Genomic DNA, 21,834 nt, shown 5'->3' on the forward strand with positions numbered 1-21,834 from the left:
ACTGACTTTAACTTAGAGCAAACAGTAAATGCCTAAAATTCATGTGTTAGAAATTCATTCTCACAGTCACAGAAAGTTGAGCAGTCTTGCAAGTAAGGAGAGGCCTTCATGATCAAAGTGGTTTTGTCCTGTACAATTGAGCTGTTAGAAAGAGACTATGGTGCTTTAGGAAAATCTAGCACTGCTGTTATTATCAGTAACATTCACAGCTGGTTTGTAGTAAAATGCAAGCCACTCTGGTCTGTGAATAAATATCTTTCTGACTGCACAGGATGATAATTGCTCTGCCTGCACTTTCTTTGGCACCTACTTATCTCAGCTGAAATGATTGATAAAAATATTTTTGTACTGATGTTGAACACTTCTAAATTATATAATGATTTTTGTATTATTTCACATTTACTGCAAAGAAAGTTCATGCTAAATTGAGTTTCACTGCTGTCAGTATCTTTATTAATCACAATAGGAAAAGTATGGTGTGTTTCCCACCTTTTTGCACAAGATCGATTTTTACAGCAAGACTTCCTCTTTCTTTTTTTGGAGCGACATGGAGAGTTATGTACGAGGATATCAAGTCACTGACTTCAAACAGAAGACAAATTCACTAAAGTGAAAATGATTGTGATAGTTCTCTAATTTCCCCCACAGTGTATGTAAAACTGACTTTTAAAGTGTTTAGTGGATAATGGATCATGTAAGGTCAGTACTAGCCATAGCTGTTATGGCTATTATTTTCTCCTTTCATGGGAGGGTGCTCAGCAAAATGAGATTGTCACGCTCTTTTTTTTTTGAGAGGACAGCGACAGACAGTTAAAAGCCTCTTCATGTAAGGATGTTATTTCATAAAGACACCAGCACTGGATTATCCCCTTCACTTTAAACTTCTGCCAGCTTGTACAAAGAGATAAAACAAAATAGCCCCAATCCCAGGGGTGGAGAAGTGCTGGCCAGATCTGCCCATGTCCACAGCTTTCATTTTGATTAGTCACATGTGAGGAAAATTCACTTAGGCTGAGAGGTAAATTTAATACCAGTTATGCCCATGCTGTTCATATCACAACCATTTTCACATGATGCCACTTAATTCCCTAAGAAGCAGAAAGGTAAATCGGTGGCTGGCCAGCTAAGGTGTCATAATGCATTAGGACCAGGGCTCGCTGCAGGGGATAATGGTTCTGATTGCTGTTGACTCATGTCTCCACCAACTGCCTCATGTAAAATAAGTGACATTTAAAAGGCATCAAGATGTGAGAAGAGGTGAAAAAAAAAAGGGGGGAGAAGAAAAAGCAGAGTACTAAACTTGCCACTTGAACATAAAGTCACTTTTTCACCCTAAGTGGTATAAAAATGATAACTCAACATGCCATAGGTGACCTGTGCTGTGCTTTGAACTTCCTGTCTTGTGTTTTTAGAGAAAATCTGTAAAATTGCTTCTGGGAACTGCTCCAACATGTTATCATTTATTTCCCATTTAATTTTTTTTTTACTCTTATTTTTTTGCCCTTGGATATCAGTCTATTCATCTTTTGAAAAGCTTAAGGCTGAATCAAGTTAGGCAATGGTATACAACAAGAGGCAGCCTAGTCTCTGAAGGCCCATTTAAGTCTATTTTTATAAAGAGAATCAAATTCCAGTTTACAGTAAGCATATGCTTCAGTTGACATCTGTTTCTAAGACTTGGATGCTTTGTTTGCATAACAGGCACCAATAAATGGCCTTGTTTTAAGTCTGCTCACTCAGTTGTATTTGGGTTGTTCAGCTGGGGATTTGAGTTGCAGCTGATCCCCTACCGCTCATAGCAGATAGGAAAGGAAGAAAAAAAAATATGAGAAACCCAGTTGTATTTATTAATGCAGATTTCAACATTCTCAATAAACCACTTTCTTTTTGTTACATGACTACTAAATACTTGTTTGCTCATGTAGAGCAAACAAGACTTTTTGGAAATAGAGTGTTTGGAAGTATCAAATTAAAGATAATAAAATGTTTGTTTGTTTTTTTCAATGTTGTATTTAATAACATTTGTATCTGTCTCAACTGACAAAGCCTGATACATGTAATGCTGGGAATTAAATGGATGATACGTGTAAGAAATACATTTGTTATGGCAACATATAATTACATAGTATAGTAATTTTTTAAAATTACTTTAGTTTTATTAAAGTACCGTGCCCTGCTAATGATGCAGTCCAAAATATTTTGTAAACAAAATTCCATTCTATCTGCTTTCACGGGAAAGCAAATTCTGGACTTCTCAAGGAAAAATACAGAACTCTAGCATGCAGAATGTAAACCTTTCTCTGTGAAGTGAGGCATTCTATTGCAATTATATGGTATTTCTCTCATGTATAATATAATTTAAATATATTTCTATGAAACCTAGGAAATGCCTGTAGAGGGACAAAAATGTATTGGTAGTATCACAACTGTATAATTACCTTGCTTAATAGCTACTGTAGTTTTTTAAAAGCAATAATATCAGCACTGCTTCCTTTTTAGGACTTTGAACTTCCCTCCCCATCCCCCCTTCTAAATTATTGTAAAGTGCTCTCTAGGAGTGTACAGAATACGTAACATATTTCAAGTGGATTTACTTATCAACTTTTTCTAGTGATACCAACAGCAGTAGTGTGAAATATATCTACTCCATTTACTCTTACCCATTGCACCTACTTTCTTTTTCCCTTTAATTTTTATATATGGTAAAAATTTCATTGAAGAGAGATTTTAGATGACAGGACTGTAATTTTAAACCCAATAGAAGAGGTGTAAGCAATTTGAGCTTAGCTGAAGCATAATCTTAGGTTGTCAAGAAGAAACCCATTCTCCCTATGCTAATCAATCAGTATATCAACCAACCAATCATCTCCTCAGCTTAGCATATATCCTAAGGTTTGATATATCTATTAACTGCCCATCATGCAGCTGGTCTCCGGTTGATGAGATTCCCCCTATCTTGGCATTTGGAGGCAGACAACTGAGCTATCACAGCCTTAGATAAATGCTAAAGTGGAGATTTCAATCCTGCTCCCGATAGCAAAGACAATTCAGGAATATAGAACATATTTTTAGAAAAGAACACATAGAGAATTACATTTTCAACATAGTGTTATATGTGAAAATTGCATATATTTCATGATCCTGTCTTCCTCCACCCCCTCCCTTCCCTGGAAGTAACAGGAAATTACTCTTATATTGTGACTCAAACTCTTAACAGAAAAGGAGAACAACGAGAAAGTGCTAAAATTTGTTATTAACTGCTGATTACTATAATGGTGCTATACAACTCCTTAAAAAAACAAGTGGCTTTCTCATTATTACAGTGTTATTACTCTATTATAGCTCTACTAAGAGCTATATGAAAATGGTGTCACAACACACTTAAACCTTAAGGGAAAAGTTTGGCTTTCAGAAGATTATACACCTGTCTCTCCATTTGGAAAGTCTGAGCTCAAAACTCGTTAAGTGAAAATATAATCTAGGTGTTGAAGAGTTTACCTGCTAATATGGAAGTTTGGCATGAGGTTTAACATAGTGTTTCCAGGTCTATCTGTGGAAGAAATGCTGTAGTAACTGACAACTTACTGTGTTGGCTTTGCTGTTAGTAAAAACTGCCTGAAAGAATGAAGTGGCCTACGTTGCATTTTGTAAAACCTTGCTACTCCCTAGGGAGAATCCTAGGATTGCCCGAGGGTCTATGGTCACCGTGGAACATAGTACACCGGGGACAGCCCTCTTACTCAACTTGCAGGGTCCTACTCAAATTGATGGGATCCAATTTCTGTGCTGGCATATGACTGAGCAATTCCTGAAGTCAGAGAATGTGTGCTCACTTAATTAATAATTTGATCGACTCTCTTTGCAGACCTACCAACTATAAACATATTGTTATGAGGTTAGCTTATAGGCTTTTTCAGGCTTTCATTTAATTAAATTGAGTGTAATGATTTGTTTTGCTTTTGTTCCTTTGTTTCTGAGACTCAGTCCATTAGATGTTCTGAAATAAATTCTTTCAACACTGAAAAATGGCATAAGTCCCTAAGCTATATATCTTAGTCAAAGCACATTATTCTTGACCTAAGAGCACTTCTGTGTCAGAGTATAGAAGAGTAAGTGTTCATAGAGTTCTACAATGTTTTCCAGCAGAATTCTTGTAGTACCTGTACTTCATTTTTGCATTATTTATGCCTTGTAAAATAAGAATATGGTCAGTTAGGTCATGGCTTGTTACAGTAACATGGAAAATGTGAAAGTTTATCAGGGAAAATTGATTGTTAATATTTCAGGCCACTTTGGAAACTAAATTATACTCTTGTCACATTTGTATCCTCCCTTAACACAACCCACTGAAACGTTGATTTCCTGAGAAGGCTACCCTTGGATTGACTGTACAAAATGATCCAAAGCAGTATTACTAGCATGTACTAATATAATAAAGGCTACTTTGTTTCTCAGAAAGACCATGCATACTTCAAATTCAAGGCTGGTTTGTTAGCTGGGCATACACTGGCATTGTACCAGCTGAAGATCTAGCCCCTTGTTTTTAGTGCTCATGAAAAGTGCAGGATAACAGCTATGGTTCTTGAAACCTGTTCAGGCAAAACCAGCCATGAGCAATGGTAGTATCTTGTGTTGCCCTATGAATGTATGTCAAACTTGACCTGGAAGGACCTGAAGGATCTTTGTGCTTGTTTAATCCTTGGCCTTTCACAAAAAAAAAATTTCCTTCTCTAGAAATGATAGCGTTTGCCTTAACTCCTACAGTCTAAATTCATATGGAATGTAGATCCGTAAATAGATGACGTCTGAGATTGGTTCATCTTTGTGCACCATTCTCACTTAAAGAACTTGTTACAAATCCTTTCCCATGTGAGATGAAAACAAGGTTTAGTGATGTAGGGAGATTTTGGGCACTTGCTGCAGTATTGTTGCCAGACTTTTGAAAATTGCACACTTAGCACTGGTTGAAAATACCCCTGGAGAAAGAATAAAGGCTCCTTCAATATGGTGACCTAATGGTTTTTTTTTAAGTTTATGAAGGATGCATGGTTACTATTTGCCAGTACATGAAATTCCAAGTACTAAGATAACCGTTCTGTTAGACAAAGATGGTCCAAAGCCTTCAAACTGAACTGTGCATGCAATTATTATTTCTGCTTGTACCCAGTTAATATCTCCTGGCAGTATAGAACAAACACTCTTCTAGTAATTTGGTTAACTGTGGAGAATGGTGAAGCTACTGCAACCAAAAAGGTATTGTCTTTGTTTCGTTAATTTGATGGGGAAAAAACCAAACAACAACCCACAAACCAGACACAAGAAATCCAAGCTATAGACACTACTTCTGCACACAATCCAAATCCCCTAAATAAAGTCCACTTTATTTATCTTGAGCATTACATAAGGGTGCATAGGGCAGTTACTGGAACTTCTGTGTTCTATATCAAATACTTAAGGAAGATAAGCAATATTAGTAATCAGTATTAATCTACAGGGTTTTACCTTCTCTACCCATGATACAGCTGTAAAAATCAAAGCAAACCAACCAATCAAACAAACCCAAAATAACAGTGAAATCCCATGGAAAAAAAACACACAAAGCCCCCCAAGCCAACTAGTTTCCTCACTTCATCTATAGACAAAGTGAAATTAGGATATCGGGATTGACTAAATAGAAATACTAGGCTACATCTGAGATATGGTTGACTGTATCTATAAGCTATTGTGAATATTGAAGAAAAAGAGCTATTTAATTGAGCTATCTAAGTATTCGCCTGGACACAGTTCTTTAAAATCTTCCTTTCTCTATATAGTTTCTTGTTTGCGAAGCAAGTAAATATGCATGCACTCCAGATTTATTCTTACATATTGAAATGGTACAGTTCAAATATCATTGCATATTCTTTTTCTGTGCTTCTCAGAATGAGTGCTCATTTAAATCAGATATTATGAAAACAGGATGACTAATCCTAAATTCAGGTGTACTACCACTCAGACTAGGCAGATTGCTAGTTGATCATGCTAAGATGCTCCCTTATCCATTATTGGATCTGAAAAAGAGGAGGATTAAGAATTATCTGACTTCTCAGTTAATGTGCAAATCATCTAAAAGCTCAGCTTAGAAAGGTCTTAGAAAGCCGAACAGCACTAAAATAATAATAACGTCTTAAGAATTTTTAATAATATAGATGTGCCATATCACATTTTTAGAGTGAAAATAGAGTTTTGTGGTTTCTATCTCAGATGGCCTTTTATCTCTCTCTTCCTGTTTTTGTAATTATATATGAAACTCCTATAACTATACTTTTAATTAAAATTTTTTTATTGCAATCAGAAGTTGTCACTTGGGACAAACTCACACTGCTGGAACTCAATAACAATTATATTACTTTCAGGAAATAGTAGAAAATAATTTGATAAGTGTCTTTGGAAATAAGCAATTATCTATTTACTTTTAACAAAGCATAAGGTGGGGAAGGAAAGGAGTATCTCAGGAAATATATTTGTGTAATGTATCTGTGATCTTCACAGGGGTTTTGTCAGTGATACTTATTTCTAGTATCTTTCTCTGCCCTTGGTTATGATGAAAAAAACCCTTCATTGAAAAGACTGAAACACTATTTTTCTGTATTTTCAAGGGACGGGAGACTCTGTGAACCAGAAGGCATCTCTTAATGTTCCATCTTTGCATTTTTAGGCTAGTTCTGCTGTTTGCTATAGTAATATTTGTTTTATCATTTCTATCACTCCAATATGTATACTTGCCTTTCGAAATCTGTGAAAAGTATTAAAAAAGAAAAGAGAAAATGCTAGTATTTCAAAACCCTATTATAATGCATTTTCAAACATGTCAGACACATCTTTGTTAAAATTAAACCAAGGATTGGTTTTGAGCGAATAGCCCTATATCCTTACAGATGCTGTGGATGGATGCATCTAAGCTGCTTATTATATTGATGGGTTTTGCTGCTCTGCAGCAAATGAAAACAGGCAGCTGCTTCCTCCATCAAAGCAAAAAGCAGCCTGAGTTTTTATTAAACGAGTGTTCATTTCTTCTATTGCCAAAATTCTTACACAAAACAAAAGAGCAGTTTTAGCACATTATTGCTTAACTAGACATGAACAACTGACAGCAAGTGATAAGCCTGTCTGCTTTTCACAACTGGTAATCATTTTTGGAATAGATGTTTTAATATAGTTGAATATAAAATTTTGTAATTTACATCTACAATGGTACATAAATTTATAGATCCAGTTTTTTGCAGGAGAATGAAGGCTATAATCACAAAAGGTTTGCTCCAGTGTTGTTTAATTTTTAATAACTATTTGAAAACTAGGTAAAAAACCCACGCACACACAACACAAATTCATTCATTTGAAAAAGATGTTAAAGACAATCATACAAGTAGATTTGTACAGTTCTCCGATTTTTCTTCTGGAAGGGATATGCGTACATTTACAGCTTTGACTTGTTACTGTATTTCCACATCACTTCCACCGAGCTTCTTAAGTTTGCACTCTAAAAGAAATTTGCAGATTGCAGACCATCATGTTTCCCTCCTAGTCATGAATAATAATGAGAAAGAAAGTGAGAGATACAGTGCTGAGGCCATTTTGCTGAGGCTGAAGATCTCAGCCGGTGCTTATACATATTTTTCAATGATCTGAATATCATGAATTCTGCTTTAGATTGGAAGAGAGACAAGAAGTTCTACAAAATGTATGTGCATAGGGAAAAAATGGTGAGACTTGTTTCTCTTTATATTCTCTTCTATTTTTTTCTGGTGTTCTTGTACCTTTTCAAACTCACTTATAGCATTCCCGCTGTGGAAAAGTAAGCTAGCCATTCTCCCTGCCTCAAATTACTCCTCTTCACTGGACTTAAAAGGTGGTTTGCCATCTGCAAAAGCCAGGTGCAGTAAGGCATAGATATAAGATGCTACTGTAAAGGCCATTAAATACTTTTTCTTGTTTTGCACTGTTTGTGCTTACTGCTGAAGTTGCTCACTAGCAAATAGTCTTGAGGTAAATTTCAGAATGCAGAGCCACAGATTAGACAATTGGACTTTCAAGACAGGTTAGCTCTTAAAATTGTTGGCATTTGAAGTTGCCAAATGTCCAGAAGGGCGCACTACTCTGTAGCTGTTGTCCTTTTGAAAATCTACTCTCAAATTCAAATTTGTAGTAAATAATTTTGCAATTCCAGGCACACCATCTGTAATTAACTTGGCAACTCCTCTTTTATGTGATTCTGCTGTAGATGGGTGTAAACTTAAACTTCTTTGTGTGCTGGAAACAGAATGAAGTAACAAGATTTTTTTTTCCGTGGGTGTTTTCCTTGCTTAGCAATTCCCTCTATTCCTTCATTTTGCTAAAGTGACCAGATTAACTTTAGATTATTATGGAAGTTATTTTCTATGAAAGGTTTCCACTCCTCTAGGCATACATTTTATGCTTTCTAAAAAATGAATATTTGTAGTATTAGTGCCTTATTACATGTGTTTATGTTTTTTAGATTCAATACGCTTTAGGTGGGATCTTAGGTAGCAGGGATTACTGATTATCCTTTCATCTGTGTCACATTTTGTATGCTGTGTGAACAAGTGAATGAAAATAAAATCTTTACTCCCTGACTATACTGTGGACCATTTTTTTATCATAAAATTGTATTGAAAAGAGGCTTAATGTATGGAGTTTGAAGGAAGTTTAGAGTTAGAAGTATTTTTGACATTATCCATGCCAAATAACTACAGCAGTGCAATTATTTGCAGGTAGTCTTTACTCAAGCAATTACTCAAATTAGAACACTCATGTTATATGTTACTAGCAAGATGTATTTGGCAGACATTCATTGTGTATCCACTTTGTATGTAGTCTTAATTATCCTATTCATAATTTCATGTTTTCTCTTTGATTTGGAAGTGAAGTTTAGTGCTCCACTGACAGAAGGCTGCATAATATTTGTTAGAGTTTAAGTTTGAAGTTTAACTCCAAAGTGTAATGGTGCTGTTGAACCTTGATTTTGACCTGCTTCTTACTTCTCCAGAAGCTTCAGCAGGTGGACAATGCTTCTTGCTGTGCATGCTGTGCATGGTGGTCCGCAGAAAAACTATTTGGGATCAAATCATCAAAGTTACCTTCCCATGTGATGTGGATATAGTCACATAGTCAGTAGAAAATAACATTCAATACTGTAAAATTAGGGATATGACAATGTTGCAGCAAGAATGGTAGAACCTTATTTTAAATTCCTAGATTCATTTTGTTATATTCCTAGGATAGCCTTTTCCAGTAGACCAGTAACCCTTAGTTTTGGGAATTTTCCATCTACTCTACAGTCTTTTAGGAGAAGAAATGGGGAATAATTACCTGTCTAGATACTTACTTAATTTAACACCTCTGTGCAGCCCATTGCAATGCCAAAGTTTTCTCTACTCTCCACCAACAATTGTTGTCAGTAGGGATAAAACGTACTTAGGGCAGAAAACAATTCATCATTGCTAGTACAGTTGTTGGTACTACTTTTGAGACATTATTGATCTCTTTGCCTCAAACTGCTTTGTTTCCTCTCACTTTGATGAATATTAAAGCACATAAAGTGATTTCATGTAGTCAAGAATCAGGACATAGTAAAAAGAAGATCTTTTTGAGTATATTCATATGGGCAAAATGACTGACTTTTCAAATTTAAATTGTCTTTGCTTTTGAGGGTTAAGATATGATTTGTGCAAAATTTACTTGAGACTTCAAATGAATAGGAAGACACCTTATAGTTTAATAGTGCAAATAAAAGACAAAATTTGAATTTTGAGATCAGACATCTATACATGTAGCTGGGTGAAGTGCTAGGGAAATATGAAAATGCTTTCAATTTGGCTCAGCTTGGAAAGGAACTTTTTAATCTCCTAGCGTGAGTTAAGTAGTTGTAGGACAGCTTATAACTCCTACTCAGAGCTTCAAGGGACAGCTCACCTGTCACGTCCAGTTGCCTCTATGTTTCCTGTGTGCAGTGCTGGCAGGTAGCAGATCAGAGTTCTACTAATCCTGCACTATCCCAGTTAAAGTACCTGTGGAGCTCCGCTGAGACATAATGGCTCCAATAATCAAATGTCTTCTTTAAAAATACATGCCTCAAAATTCTTTTCTGCTGACATCATGTTCTTTTATAACTTCACATCAGATCTCAATATTTGTTATCCAAAGGTGTGACAGCATTCTTTAAAATATGTGATAAAAAGCAACAGAGGAGAAACAATAATTTTAATATTATTTTTTTAATACTAGATAATTTATTTCTGGTAGACAATTTCCTGTACTATCTTACAGGTTTCAGCATTTTTAGATTTGATGCAGAAGAAGAACAGTTTTGTGTTGCTTCGGACTAGTGGTGCTCCACCTGATGGTTAAAACAATACATCCTCAGGAGGCTGTCTATACATAGTTTAGAAGGACCTGACACTTTCCAATAGAAGCACTATGAGAGTAATAAAACCAACTAAAGTTATGTGTTACTAGCATTATTTTGATTTTTGTTAGTGTTGTTCCTCTATAGGAAAAGTTGGGGTGTCTTTTTTTGGTTACATCATACCACAGGGTGTAGGAGTTGCTCAGGTTGTTTTTCTTGGTCTTCCCATATTTTCCTTATATGTGTCTAAGTAACTTAATCTGTCTCTGTCTCTTCATTTGGTTTCTAATGTGCCAACTCGAGATGATAGAAATTCATGATGTCATCAAGTTCTTGTGAGGTAGACTCCATTACTGTGGTGAGATTTTATGATATGGTGATAAGTGCTATAGAAATGCCTTGATTTTTTATGTCTCTGATGCACATGAAGCATTTTTCTATCCAGCATCACACAATTTAGTGACAATGTTCTTCTATCCCTTCTACTGTAATAAGTATGATAAAGCTGTCTGGAAGTAGACATCATCTCTCTGATGACACATTTGTAGTGGATCTCCTACTCCATACTAGTGGTTAAAGGATACCTGCCAAGAGTTGAAATGTGGGCAGGCGTTGCTCTGTGAGCACTGTTTCTCTCCCTTGTCTTCAGACATGCCCCTTCTTGAGGCTCTCCTTTGAACAGCAATGCAGCTTAATTTTTTTATGCAGTCAATAGAGATTCCAGTGTTTTCTGGAAATTATTCTCTGTTTTCACATTGTAATTATCAAGGTGATAAAGAGTTTTAAAACCTCCAGTAAACGAAGCAAAATATTTATTTTTGCAAGAAAACCTTTTTTTTCTCTCTGTTTCCTCATACAGTGAGATTTTTTAGTCTCTCTGTCTAGGACTTATATATTCATAGGCTTGTAAATATGAGCACCATTTGGGGAGTCTTTTGATATTCTTTTGCCTATACATATGTAAATAATTTACTATCTTGTAAGTTGTTGCACATGCAAATAGGTACCAATGTTATGTATTTCTAATCAAATTCAGAAATCAAAATGAGAATACTTTGATTTTAAATATGAAAGAATTATTTTCAGTATGTTCACAGGAAACTTAATCCGTATCCATATGTATGTGTTTGCAGGAAATACATTATGCTTTTCGCAACCTAGTGGTTGTTAATTCATAGGAATTGCTGCATTTCTGCATTACAGAGGTATGTTTTCTAACAGAAGCAGAACTATCTTATACTTGCAACTTCAAAATGTAGGTCATTGTGTTGACGAATGTAGGTCAGAGTGAAGGGGAAGAAGACAGAATGCAAACTCCTCCACATGGATCTTTAAGCTGATCCTTGTTTTGAAGGTAAAGAGGCTTATCTACCTGTTCAAGCACGAGAAGCTTTTCCTTTTACTAAAATTAACACAGGTATTCTGGCTTCTGGCTTCTTGGCTTAGCTGGGTGCTTCCACACTTGAGACGTGTTCATGAAAGACCTCCTGACTCCTGTTTCTTTAGCTGCCAGCTGCTTATATCATTGCAGAGGTGATACTTCCTTCCCTATGGGGAAGGCAGCAGGGAGGAGAGATGTGTGCATTGCTGGCATCTGCCTAAAGAAAAGCATTGTCTTTCCAAAGGTGCTTTACCCTTCTCTCAGCACAGAGCTATCTGATACACCTGCAGTATCAGGTGGTATCAACATTGTAATGGTAGCAGGGGAAAGAACAGTGACCCCTCATAAAAGATTCAGTGACACAATTCAAAGTGCCCTTTCAATAATAAGTGTAGAAAAGTGAGAGATGTTTGACTGAGGGTATTGAAAAGTCAGATGTTGAAGGATTTTGCTACAGTTGACAAGTATTTTTAAAATTCACTCAGGCTGCTATAAAAGGGTTTCAGATTTTTATGTTTGTGGGTGTGGGTTTTTTTTTTATGTGAGATATAAGTATTGTAAATGGTATTAAATTAGCTGTGTCTTCACTAAATATTAAAAAAGCACTTTTATTGCTTGAGTATACAGCAGTCACTGCAAACTGAAACATTCTTTATATTATACACTAAAGTATTTAAACAGTTATTATATTTATTGCAAAATCTGTCATTTTAGCATATTTCAATGCTCATAAGCATTGAAGTGCTCAAAGGGAGATAGAAAACCCTGTACAATTCTTAGTGTATGTTTCACTAAAGGGTGAGTAGTCTTGTGGGAATATTTTGTTTTCACCCTTAGCAAACCTAAGCAAAATAGCACATTCACAAACACCTGATCAGCCTAAACTGACTTAAACAGGATAAATACCAATATTGCATTTGTGATTTTTTCATATATGTGTATTATCACTCTATTTTGTTGTTCTTTAAGGTCTTTGTAATACAAAACTTATAGGCAAAGTTTTGGACAAATCTTGTCTAGGCTTTTGCTTGATCTGCATGCAGGAAAGATATTAATAAATGTTCATTATTAATCATTATGAGTTCAGAATGCTTACTAGATGGAAAGGAAGAATTATATTGATGATGTTTACAATCAGGCTCTAAGTGATTTAAAGGAAGACAGTTTTTCTCACAAACTCTGCTTCTGTTAAAAATGTGATTTTTTAAAGTCTTGAGTACAAAAAAATTGTTTAAAATTACCTAAAGGATGCACATACATAGTAAGCTGCATGAAATTCAGTTGTCTAGAAATACGTAAAGGATGCTCTACATGTCTGTTTTAAGTTTACTGAAACTGTTGAAATGTCTGTAGTTCATAACATTAAGTTTCTGTCTCATTAATTCATAGTGCCGTGTGTTGGGGGAGGGGGGCAAAGCTGACCCTGGATTTTACCTGTAGACAGACATGTAAACGTGTTTTTTCATTGCTGAGCAATAACAGATGAAAAACACATACAACCATAATTTGGCTGCATAGGCCTTAGATTTATCCTCCTCTAGCTTTGGGAACCTTTGCAGACCTAACTCAAGTGCCCAAGTACGAGTCTGTTTTCCCAGAGTGCCTCCAGCACTGGAGTCTGGAGAGTGCAGGAGAGCGTGCAAGGCACCCAGGATCTGTGCTGCCCTCTCCGTGGGCCACGGCGCTTCAGTTAGATGTTCATGTCAGGTGGAAAACTGCTCTGATGAAACAGTGAGTTTCCTGAGTGACTGGTTTTGAAGAAGTAAATTTGCATGGGTGCCTAAATACTTGCTAATGATGATGACCAGTGAAAGTGTTATGATGGAAGCTTATAAAGTCATGAATAATTCAGATTAGGTGAAAAAAGTGAGATTGCTCCTTCTCTTCCCGTAGGAGAACTAGGGGGATTTAAATGAAAATGACAGGGACCCAAGTACAAAACAAGAGAGAGGAGGTGTTTCTTTATACAGCACGGTAAAACTGTGGAGCTTCCTGTTGCAGCTATGAAAAGTTTACACAGTCCACAGAACAACTAGAAAAATTCTTCAGTGCCTATTAAACAGAATTTACCACTCGTATTTCCTCTTCTCCTCAAGAACTTCTTGAGCTACAACTAGAAATCACACTGTTTTATTGCCCTAGTCCTGCATTTGTCCTTAGCATGTGCTGCTGGTCAGTGTTCCTTACAGTCAGATTGTTGCCTGACTTAACAAAAACTAAGAGAAAAGGAGCTAAATAAAAATGAACTGAGAAGAAATGGAGTGACTGTAGTATGATTATATCTATAGCTAACGAAAAAGGAGAGGGCTCCTGTCCCCTACTGGAAACAGGCTACAAGGCAGGATTGGCCTTGTATCTGGCCTGGTACAAACAGGTTGATGTTCATGTGAATGCCCAAATGAGTTGAATTTTATATGACTTTTAAAGTCTTGAGTATTGCACACTTATGTGTAGATGTATGTGTGTTTATGTATGTGTATGTGCATGTATCCATAAATTTCTGATAATTAGTTGGGATAAAATCTATGAAATATTCAAATCTAATGCTTAAATCATAGGTCTTCTCTTTTTTTCTTTATTCCATGCTTTTATGGCAGATTTAGAAAATGAAACAATGGGTAGAAGTCTGCAAATGGTAATATGCATTCAAATTTTATTTTAGACAAAAAAAATTCTGTTCTAAGAAAGTGAATGTCTTTGTTTTATAGGTCTCTGGCCATCTGAAGAAGTGCTGGCTTACTACTGCCTAAAGCATAATGAAATATTCAGGTACAGAGTTAAACATAAAAAGATATTTTCCAATCTGTTAGTTTTATTGTATCTGCATGGTGAAGATTGCTATGATTTAAGTCTTCAGATTAAATTTAAAATGTTCAAGGTGAAAGCGTGTTGCTCTTAACAAAGAATTCTGAGCTGCCTTTGGGTACTAATATTGCACAGCAAGCTTTCTGCTATATGTCAAAGACTTTTGATTTCCACTCAAGGCGTTTTATTTCACTTTGATTTTTGGGAAACAAAAGTGAAGCTCCAATCGATCAGTACTGATTGTGAAGGTCAGGAAAAATAAGATATTCTTTAAACTGACATCTGTTGCAAAAGCAAGCAAAATATTACCTGAGAAAATACATAATAAGCACTGCATGTAGAAGTGGAGGAATTACCACCACATATAGTAATGGAGTGTTGTGAAATAGTTTTGAAACATCCTGCACTTCTATTTGGGTTTGGGGTTTTTTTTCACATTTGCTAAAATTTTAGAAGACAGCCATCAAGGCTCCAATAGAAACTTCTAAAAATAAAATCCATCCTGCATCCTCTTTCTTTCCCCTTGGGTATACTGAGATTTGCACTTGGAAATCCTTGAAGTTCATTTTCCAGAGGATGAATGGGGTGCAATGAAAGCCATTATAGCAATGCATTTGGAGGCATAAATTGTGTTCTGAGTGAGGGTGTAAGGCTAATACAAGTAAACCAGCTTGGAGTGTACAAAGTCCCTCAGTTTGTGTACATATGGTATTGATAAAATAAGAAAGACCGAGCTGTAAGTCCTTGCCCCTTGTACCAAATCAGCAAGCATATCAACTTGCTCAGACTCCTATCTGAAATCAAAGACCTGGCACCAAAGTGTGCCCTGGTTCTCATTCCTGCTCTATCAGCTGAATGAAACCCGGCCCATTAGAGGAGGCAGCTAATACATCTAACCTGGCAGCTGCTGCTCCTTCCTCTCAGTTCTGTTGGGCATTGCACTCTGTGACTTCTGCTGCCATAGTGGCGTCCCTGTAGCACTTTGCTGTCCAACCCCACGCAGTGGCTCCTGTGCTCTGTTTGCTCTCTGAGGCTCCTCACAGCAAACCTCCCTGTGCTGCTTATGCAAAGGGTGTTTTCCTAGCTTGGATTTGCAAGCCAGGACACTTGGAGACAGTAATCAGTCAAACTGCCAAGGAGTAAATGGGAAGTTTCACATCCTGGTTTCTCAGGATTATGCCCTCTTGACAGTACTCTCAGAGTAGAGTTTCTTATTTTAATTCTCACTAATAAATGTCACTAAATATTGCCTGAAAGACAGATACGACTTTTAAATTTTACTAATAAGGGAACCTTGCACTAAAATAAATTATTTATATGCATAAATATTTATGTGTATATGTGTGCATGTATATGCTTATGTACATAGAAATTTGGTTCAAAATGCACTAGAAACCTCACATTAGATACTTTCTATGTTCATTTCAGTAAGCATGACTCTTATAAAGGATTAAGTGCCTTATAAGTCTAATAGATGAAACCATATGTATATACTTTTAATATATAACACACTTGGTTTATGAAAATAAAAACTTATGTGAGAAAAACTTATAATCATTCTATTTAAACCACAAACTGCAAATTTCCCACATCTGTTTTTACATTCTCACTGGGTTTATGTACAGCTTGTTCCTCCAACCTATGTCCGTCTTTTGTCTCGTTTTGATTAAATAGGACAACTAGACTTTTTTCAAATAAAATTTGAGGTCTGAGAAAAATAAGTCTATCCCATCCAGACAGTGAGCATTAGTACACAGTCATACAGCCTACTCTGCTCACCTCAGTGAACAAAATATCAGCATCTGTATACTGATGTGGCATCCTAGATGCTCTTCCTAAATATCCGTGTCAAGTGAGTAGTGAGGTGATACTTCCAGATAAAAATAGATTTTTGGATGTCAATATTTTGAGGGAGAAGAAGTGCACTAAAAAAATCCCAACCAAACCATTTAGCTGAAATTCCATTTTATGCCTGTCAGAAATGTCTTAATGCGAATGTTTCTGCCAGCTATAAATTGCCACAGATTTTGCTATAAAGCAGTGTGTTCCTAAACTGAGGCTCTGCCTTGCCCCAGACGCTGCTTCACACAGTTTCGGTGTGGGGTCAGCATCGCTCCCTCCTCCCCTCTTGGGGCAGGCCATGGCTCTGGAGGACATTCTTTATGGCTCCCCCTGCAAGCTCCCATCCGGCACACTCTCTGCGCCAAATTATATTTCACATGCACGTCTTAATAACAGCACAGTATGGTCTAAGTTAAAAGCAGCCTTTTAGACCATGTATTCAGCCCTTTGATCGGGCTCAGTTTAGGCTCTTGACACCAACTTCGTTTGGTTTTCTGTGGCTTAACCGTTTGCTGTTCCCATCGTTGTTCATAACAGTATTGTTTGTAGGTCACTTGCAGTTTTAAGTGCTAATTGAAGGATCGGATTTCTTCATGTGTAATTGTTTTGTGGCATACAGCTTTCTTTAAAACTTCTCTTTTTAATATAAAAAGGCTTTTAGGCATAACTATATGGAGAGATATATAAATAATATTAATTTCCCCATTTACTTCTCTAGCTGTTTTTGCAAGAATGAATGTGGATTAACATTGTTATCCTTTCCTAACAATTATCTTTCGCTACTCTAGCTAGTTTAGTTCTAAAAGACAGAGCCATTGACAAGGGAAAAAAGGGAACCTTCTCAGATTTTTCAGCTCAGCGGTGGTAATGTTGCACTGAGCACTAATGAGGGAACCCCCACTGATTTGCCTGCTTTGTGACTTTTCTATTTCATAATTATTTTTAAAACGCAAAACGACATGAGGTAGCCTAGTCATGTCTCTACAACTTCCTGGTAGCTCAGTTCTTACTGCAGATGGCAATTTGTTCTTGTAACATATATGTCTCTCTGACCATTTTCATCTAATTTGTATGGGTTCTACCATTTCCTTTCTCTCTTTCAGGGACCTTGCTGTGTGTGAGCTGGGGGGTGGCATGACATGCTTGGCTGGGCTCATGGTAGGTCTTTTCTCAATTCCAATCCCATTCAGAGGAAGAAACAAAAGGAAAAATGTTCCAGTGCCTCCAACTGCTGGGTCAGAGAACTGTCAACAGCCTCAGCTGCGGTCAAGCTGCAGAGTCTTGAGAGACCTTCTAGATTGACTTGCTTTCGTATCATATTGATTTTATGGTTGCCTCGATGAGCAGAAACATTTTACCTCGGTGTAGTCAATATCTTTTGTTGTGACATTCCAGGCCACGTACGGTCTGTCTTTCATTGCCATAGCCGAAGCTTTTTTTTTTTTCAGATTATAGTCCCATTTGCTAAGATACAGGAATAGCCTGGCGAATCACAGTTGGAGCACCATGATATAGCTGCTAATGTTTTGCCTGCATTATTACACCAACAAACATGATCCAGAGCTCTCGGTAATTAGATTCTTTTGAATTAGATTGGCCATTCAGGAGAGTCGTTCACCATTCTCTGGGTTCTGAGTCATGTATTCAGGAGATATTATGTAGCAGTGCAGTGCATTAGACAAGTTTTTATGTCTCTACAAATAAAAGCATATTGTTACACTGATTGGCATTTGACAAACCTGTCGCTCTTATACAATGTGTCGAGGTTACAGCCCAATGTGCGAGCATGTCAAAGCTCACAAAAAAATTACCCTTACAAAGCCATCTGCCTGCAATGCAAAGTTATATGAAGGGCATCAGGCAGTCAGACAGAAGCAAGCTGAAAGGCAGAGTGACAGCCTTGTATGATGGCTCTACTAGATAAACAGAAGCCCGCAAATGAAAGCCTCTCAGAATACCATCATCGGCTGTCACAATGCAATTACGGAACAGAATGATAGCAAGATAGAGGCTCCCGCAAATGGAATGATAAAAGTATTGACTGATTTGATTGAATGATTAAAATAATGCAGACATAAAATGAAAAAAGATTGAAGATTGTTACAGAGAAATAGGTGAGGAAGCATGATACTGAAGGCTTGTCACTCCTGTCTTCACTTCCACACAGACAAGCATATTTGCTCATTGTTTGCTGTGCTCTTTTTTTCAGGTTGCTATTTCTGCAGATGTCAAAGAAGTTCTGTTAACTGATGGAAATGAAAAGGCCATCAAAAGTATCCTTATTCAGATAGAAAACTGGTTTGTTGTGCTCGTTCCTTTTTACTGGCTGAGTAACAATCGATATAAAGACAGACAGCATGGGGTATATTAAGAAAAGTCCCCCATAAGTAATTAAAAAATAGATGTAGAATATCTTGAACAGAGCTACAGCTTCCCCCATAATAAATGCCACATTTTTGCCTTTAATTAAAAATGCAGGTGTTGGTATAGAGCAAGTACAGTAGTAAATATGTGTCTCGTGGTTGAGTGCTGAAAGACTCGCGTGTATGCTGCACGTTACAGGAGGTATAGTAGTGAATCAAATCATTAGCTCCCCTTCATGTATCCTTTTTGCAGAGGAGCTAGATTTTTTCCTCTTTCAAATACTAGCCTCTTAAAACATACCCAACATTTGTATATTGTCATAGTTTTCCCAGTGTATATTGAAATGTTTCATTGTTGCTAAGTTAAAACTGCCTACAAATTACCCATTTAGTTTGCTTAATCAATTATCAATTTATCTTTATTTCTCTTGGTGTAAGATTGCAAAACTCCTCTGTCCCTTGTAGAAAGTATTTTATTGTATTTTTTTATGATAGATTAAATTGCTATCATGCCCTTCTAATATGAACATACAGTTCAGAAAATTGAACTGGACTTGGGCTAAGAGATAGAACGAGTGAGCATAATTTGTGGCCACATTAAATATCAGCACAGAACAAGAACAGATATATACAGTGAATACTAATAACCCTTAGAAATTGAGAGGGAAAAAAGGAAGATATCTATTTGCTTTTGTTCCTTGATAATCTTTCCATTTACATTTTTAAGGCAGGCTAATTTTTCAGGTTTTGGCCACTGCAGCTTCAGAATTATTTAGATTTGAGTTTTGTATGTATTTGAGAGCTAACATAATGAGTACTTAATGAAAAAAAAAAGTTAAACTAATCCATGGCTTAAATAAATTGCGGTTGCTGATGCCTGTTAAAACAGGAGACATTTGCAGTGCAATAATATTAGCTACTACCTTTTAAAAACACGTTCTCAGAGGTAACTGACTTAACTATAATTGCTTACAACACTTGAACAATTTCATGTTATAAACAGCCAATCCCAGATCATATCTGTTAAAACTTGAAGTAAGCCTGCTAAAAGTCTCCTTTTTCTTGAAAAGGCAAGTTCTCAGCTGTGTTTCAGGGATCCTTACTTTGTTAAATTCTAGCTTGTTAGACTTGTGTCTTAAGGAGGAAGTATTCATTATTCTGTGTATTTTAATCAGCATCACCCTTTCCAATCTTTCTTCCATGTCATTATGAAGATAAAAAATGTGGCAGCAAAGAATTGTTTCAAAACTAGCCTAACAAAACAAACTAGTGTTGCATAGAAGCATAGGTGTTTAACAAAAGGTCATTTTACTCACAGAAAGCTTCAGGTGGACTCAGTAATCATCAAGTCAGCAAATATCTTGCATAGCAGATTCCATAAAAATACCTGAACTTTTTTGAAATGTAGAAGTCTTTTATAGTAAGGAAAATTGGCAAGTGCCAAAAGTATTCACTCAGTCTTTGGAATTAAATAAAAATGCTTTTATTCATGAAAAAGATACTGTTAAAGTAATCTAATTATCACACCTTAGTTTTTGACAATATGTTTTAGAAATATCTTCTGTTTCCAAAAGTCCTACAAGAAGTCTTCATCTGTATTCACTCAGTGAATCCCTAACAGGGAAGCCATTGGTGAACGGCTCTAACAGGAATTTATTTTTCTTTTTTAACATTTGGTGCTCAGAAGGCTCAGCATTCAAAGTGCTTTTATTGTGTTGGATTTTACAATGGGCTTAATATTAGCAGGGTGCCAAAGTGCAGCAGGCTAAGAACTTTACCATGTATGTGGAATGTATTCTTAAAAGTGCACGTAATAAAATTTATGTTGCATTTTATGTGGTTTATGGATTTCAGTAGTAATTTTATGATCTGTCTTATGGTAATTTTCTTTTGCACTCTTTTGTATAGTGACTAGCTGTAACAGAAGTTTAGACTAAATTTAGATCTGTTTCAGCCACACCAGACTCACTGAAACCGGTAAGAATTTTAGGTGTAATTGGAAATAGCATTTGAGTCCAAGTGCCACTGACTACAAATGACCTATTTCTGCTAATTTTTATTATTGCTGATGGTACTTTTTAATTGTTTAGCATACCCAATTAAGGTAATGTGGGGTAAAATACTGTTTTCTTTCCTAGATTCTGCTCTTCAAGAATAGTTAATGCCTAGTATTATGCTTTTTATGTAGGTATTATAGATTAAAATGATCTTGTTTTAAAATTACTGTTTATATCTTCCCTTTAAATTTCTTAGGAAGCTTAAATTACATGCCAGTCATACTATAATATTCAAAAATTACTTTCCAAAAAGTAAAAGTGGTTGTCAACAAAAAAGAAAAAAAATCCCTGTCAGAAGCCAGGAAATCACCAAGCAAGCCTGCTAATTATTCTTAATGGGCAAGATGAGCACATTAAGAAACAAATGAATACATCAGTGAAATGTAATTGAAAATCGACCTGGCAATAGTGCATTGCATCTGAGAATCTGCCTTTGTATTATCAACATCATCACAATTATTGTTGGTTTTGTTATTGCTATCGCTATTCAGTGAGCATAACTAACAGCTTTGCTTTGCAAAATCTCGAGCTTTTTAGGATTTGATTTTTCTTTTAATTTTTGACATGCTTCCTATTGATCTCCATTTCGTACTGCCACGTGAAGTATTCACTATGTATGTTTTCAATATCTGTATTAGGATATATTATTGAAATGTTAGAAGTTAGAACAATTTACAAATTAGTGAATTTCAAATAATTGTTGTCATTTTCACCCTCTCACTGTGAAATATATTGCTATATTTTATATTGATCCATGATCTTATGTATTATGTTTATGGAGGTTTTTAAAAAGATATTATGATTTGAGTTGCTAATCCCTTTAAAAGACTTCACTCTAACTCGCTGGTTTTCCTTATCATGAGGAGGTTTTAATTGATCAAATAGATCATTTATATAGCAAAATCAATAAAATAAAGACAGATGTTACTCCTTTTGCACCCTTGTTCCAAACTTTATTGTTTGTTTAGTGTGTTTTATCCA

General features: G+C 36.1%; 1 protein-coding gene across 1 annotated transcript in view; it reads left to right on the forward strand.

Annotated features, from left to right (window-relative positions):
- The window catches only part of CAMKMT (calmodulin-lysine N-methyltransferase), a 216,209-nt gene that overhangs the window by 154,671 nt on the left and 39,704 nt on the right, over window positions 1–21,834 (forward strand). The window contains exons 4-6 of the mRNA XM_064648385.1: window positions 14,495–14,555; window positions 17,537–17,591; window positions 18,643–18,706. Coding sequence (XP_064504455.1) covers window positions 14,495–14,555; window positions 17,537–17,591; window positions 18,643–18,706 — 180 coding nt within the window. The remainder of the gene's footprint in view (window positions 1–14,494; window positions 14,556–17,536; window positions 17,592–18,642; window positions 18,707–21,834) is intronic.

The sequence above is a fragment of the Pseudopipra pipra genome, chromosome 3, assembly GCF_036250125.1.
Source record: "Pseudopipra pipra isolate bDixPip1 chromosome 3, bDixPip1.hap1, whole genome shotgun sequence".
In the NCBI taxonomy this organism is placed as follows: domain Eukaryota; kingdom Metazoa; phylum Chordata; class Aves; order Passeriformes; family Pipridae; genus Pseudopipra; species Pseudopipra pipra.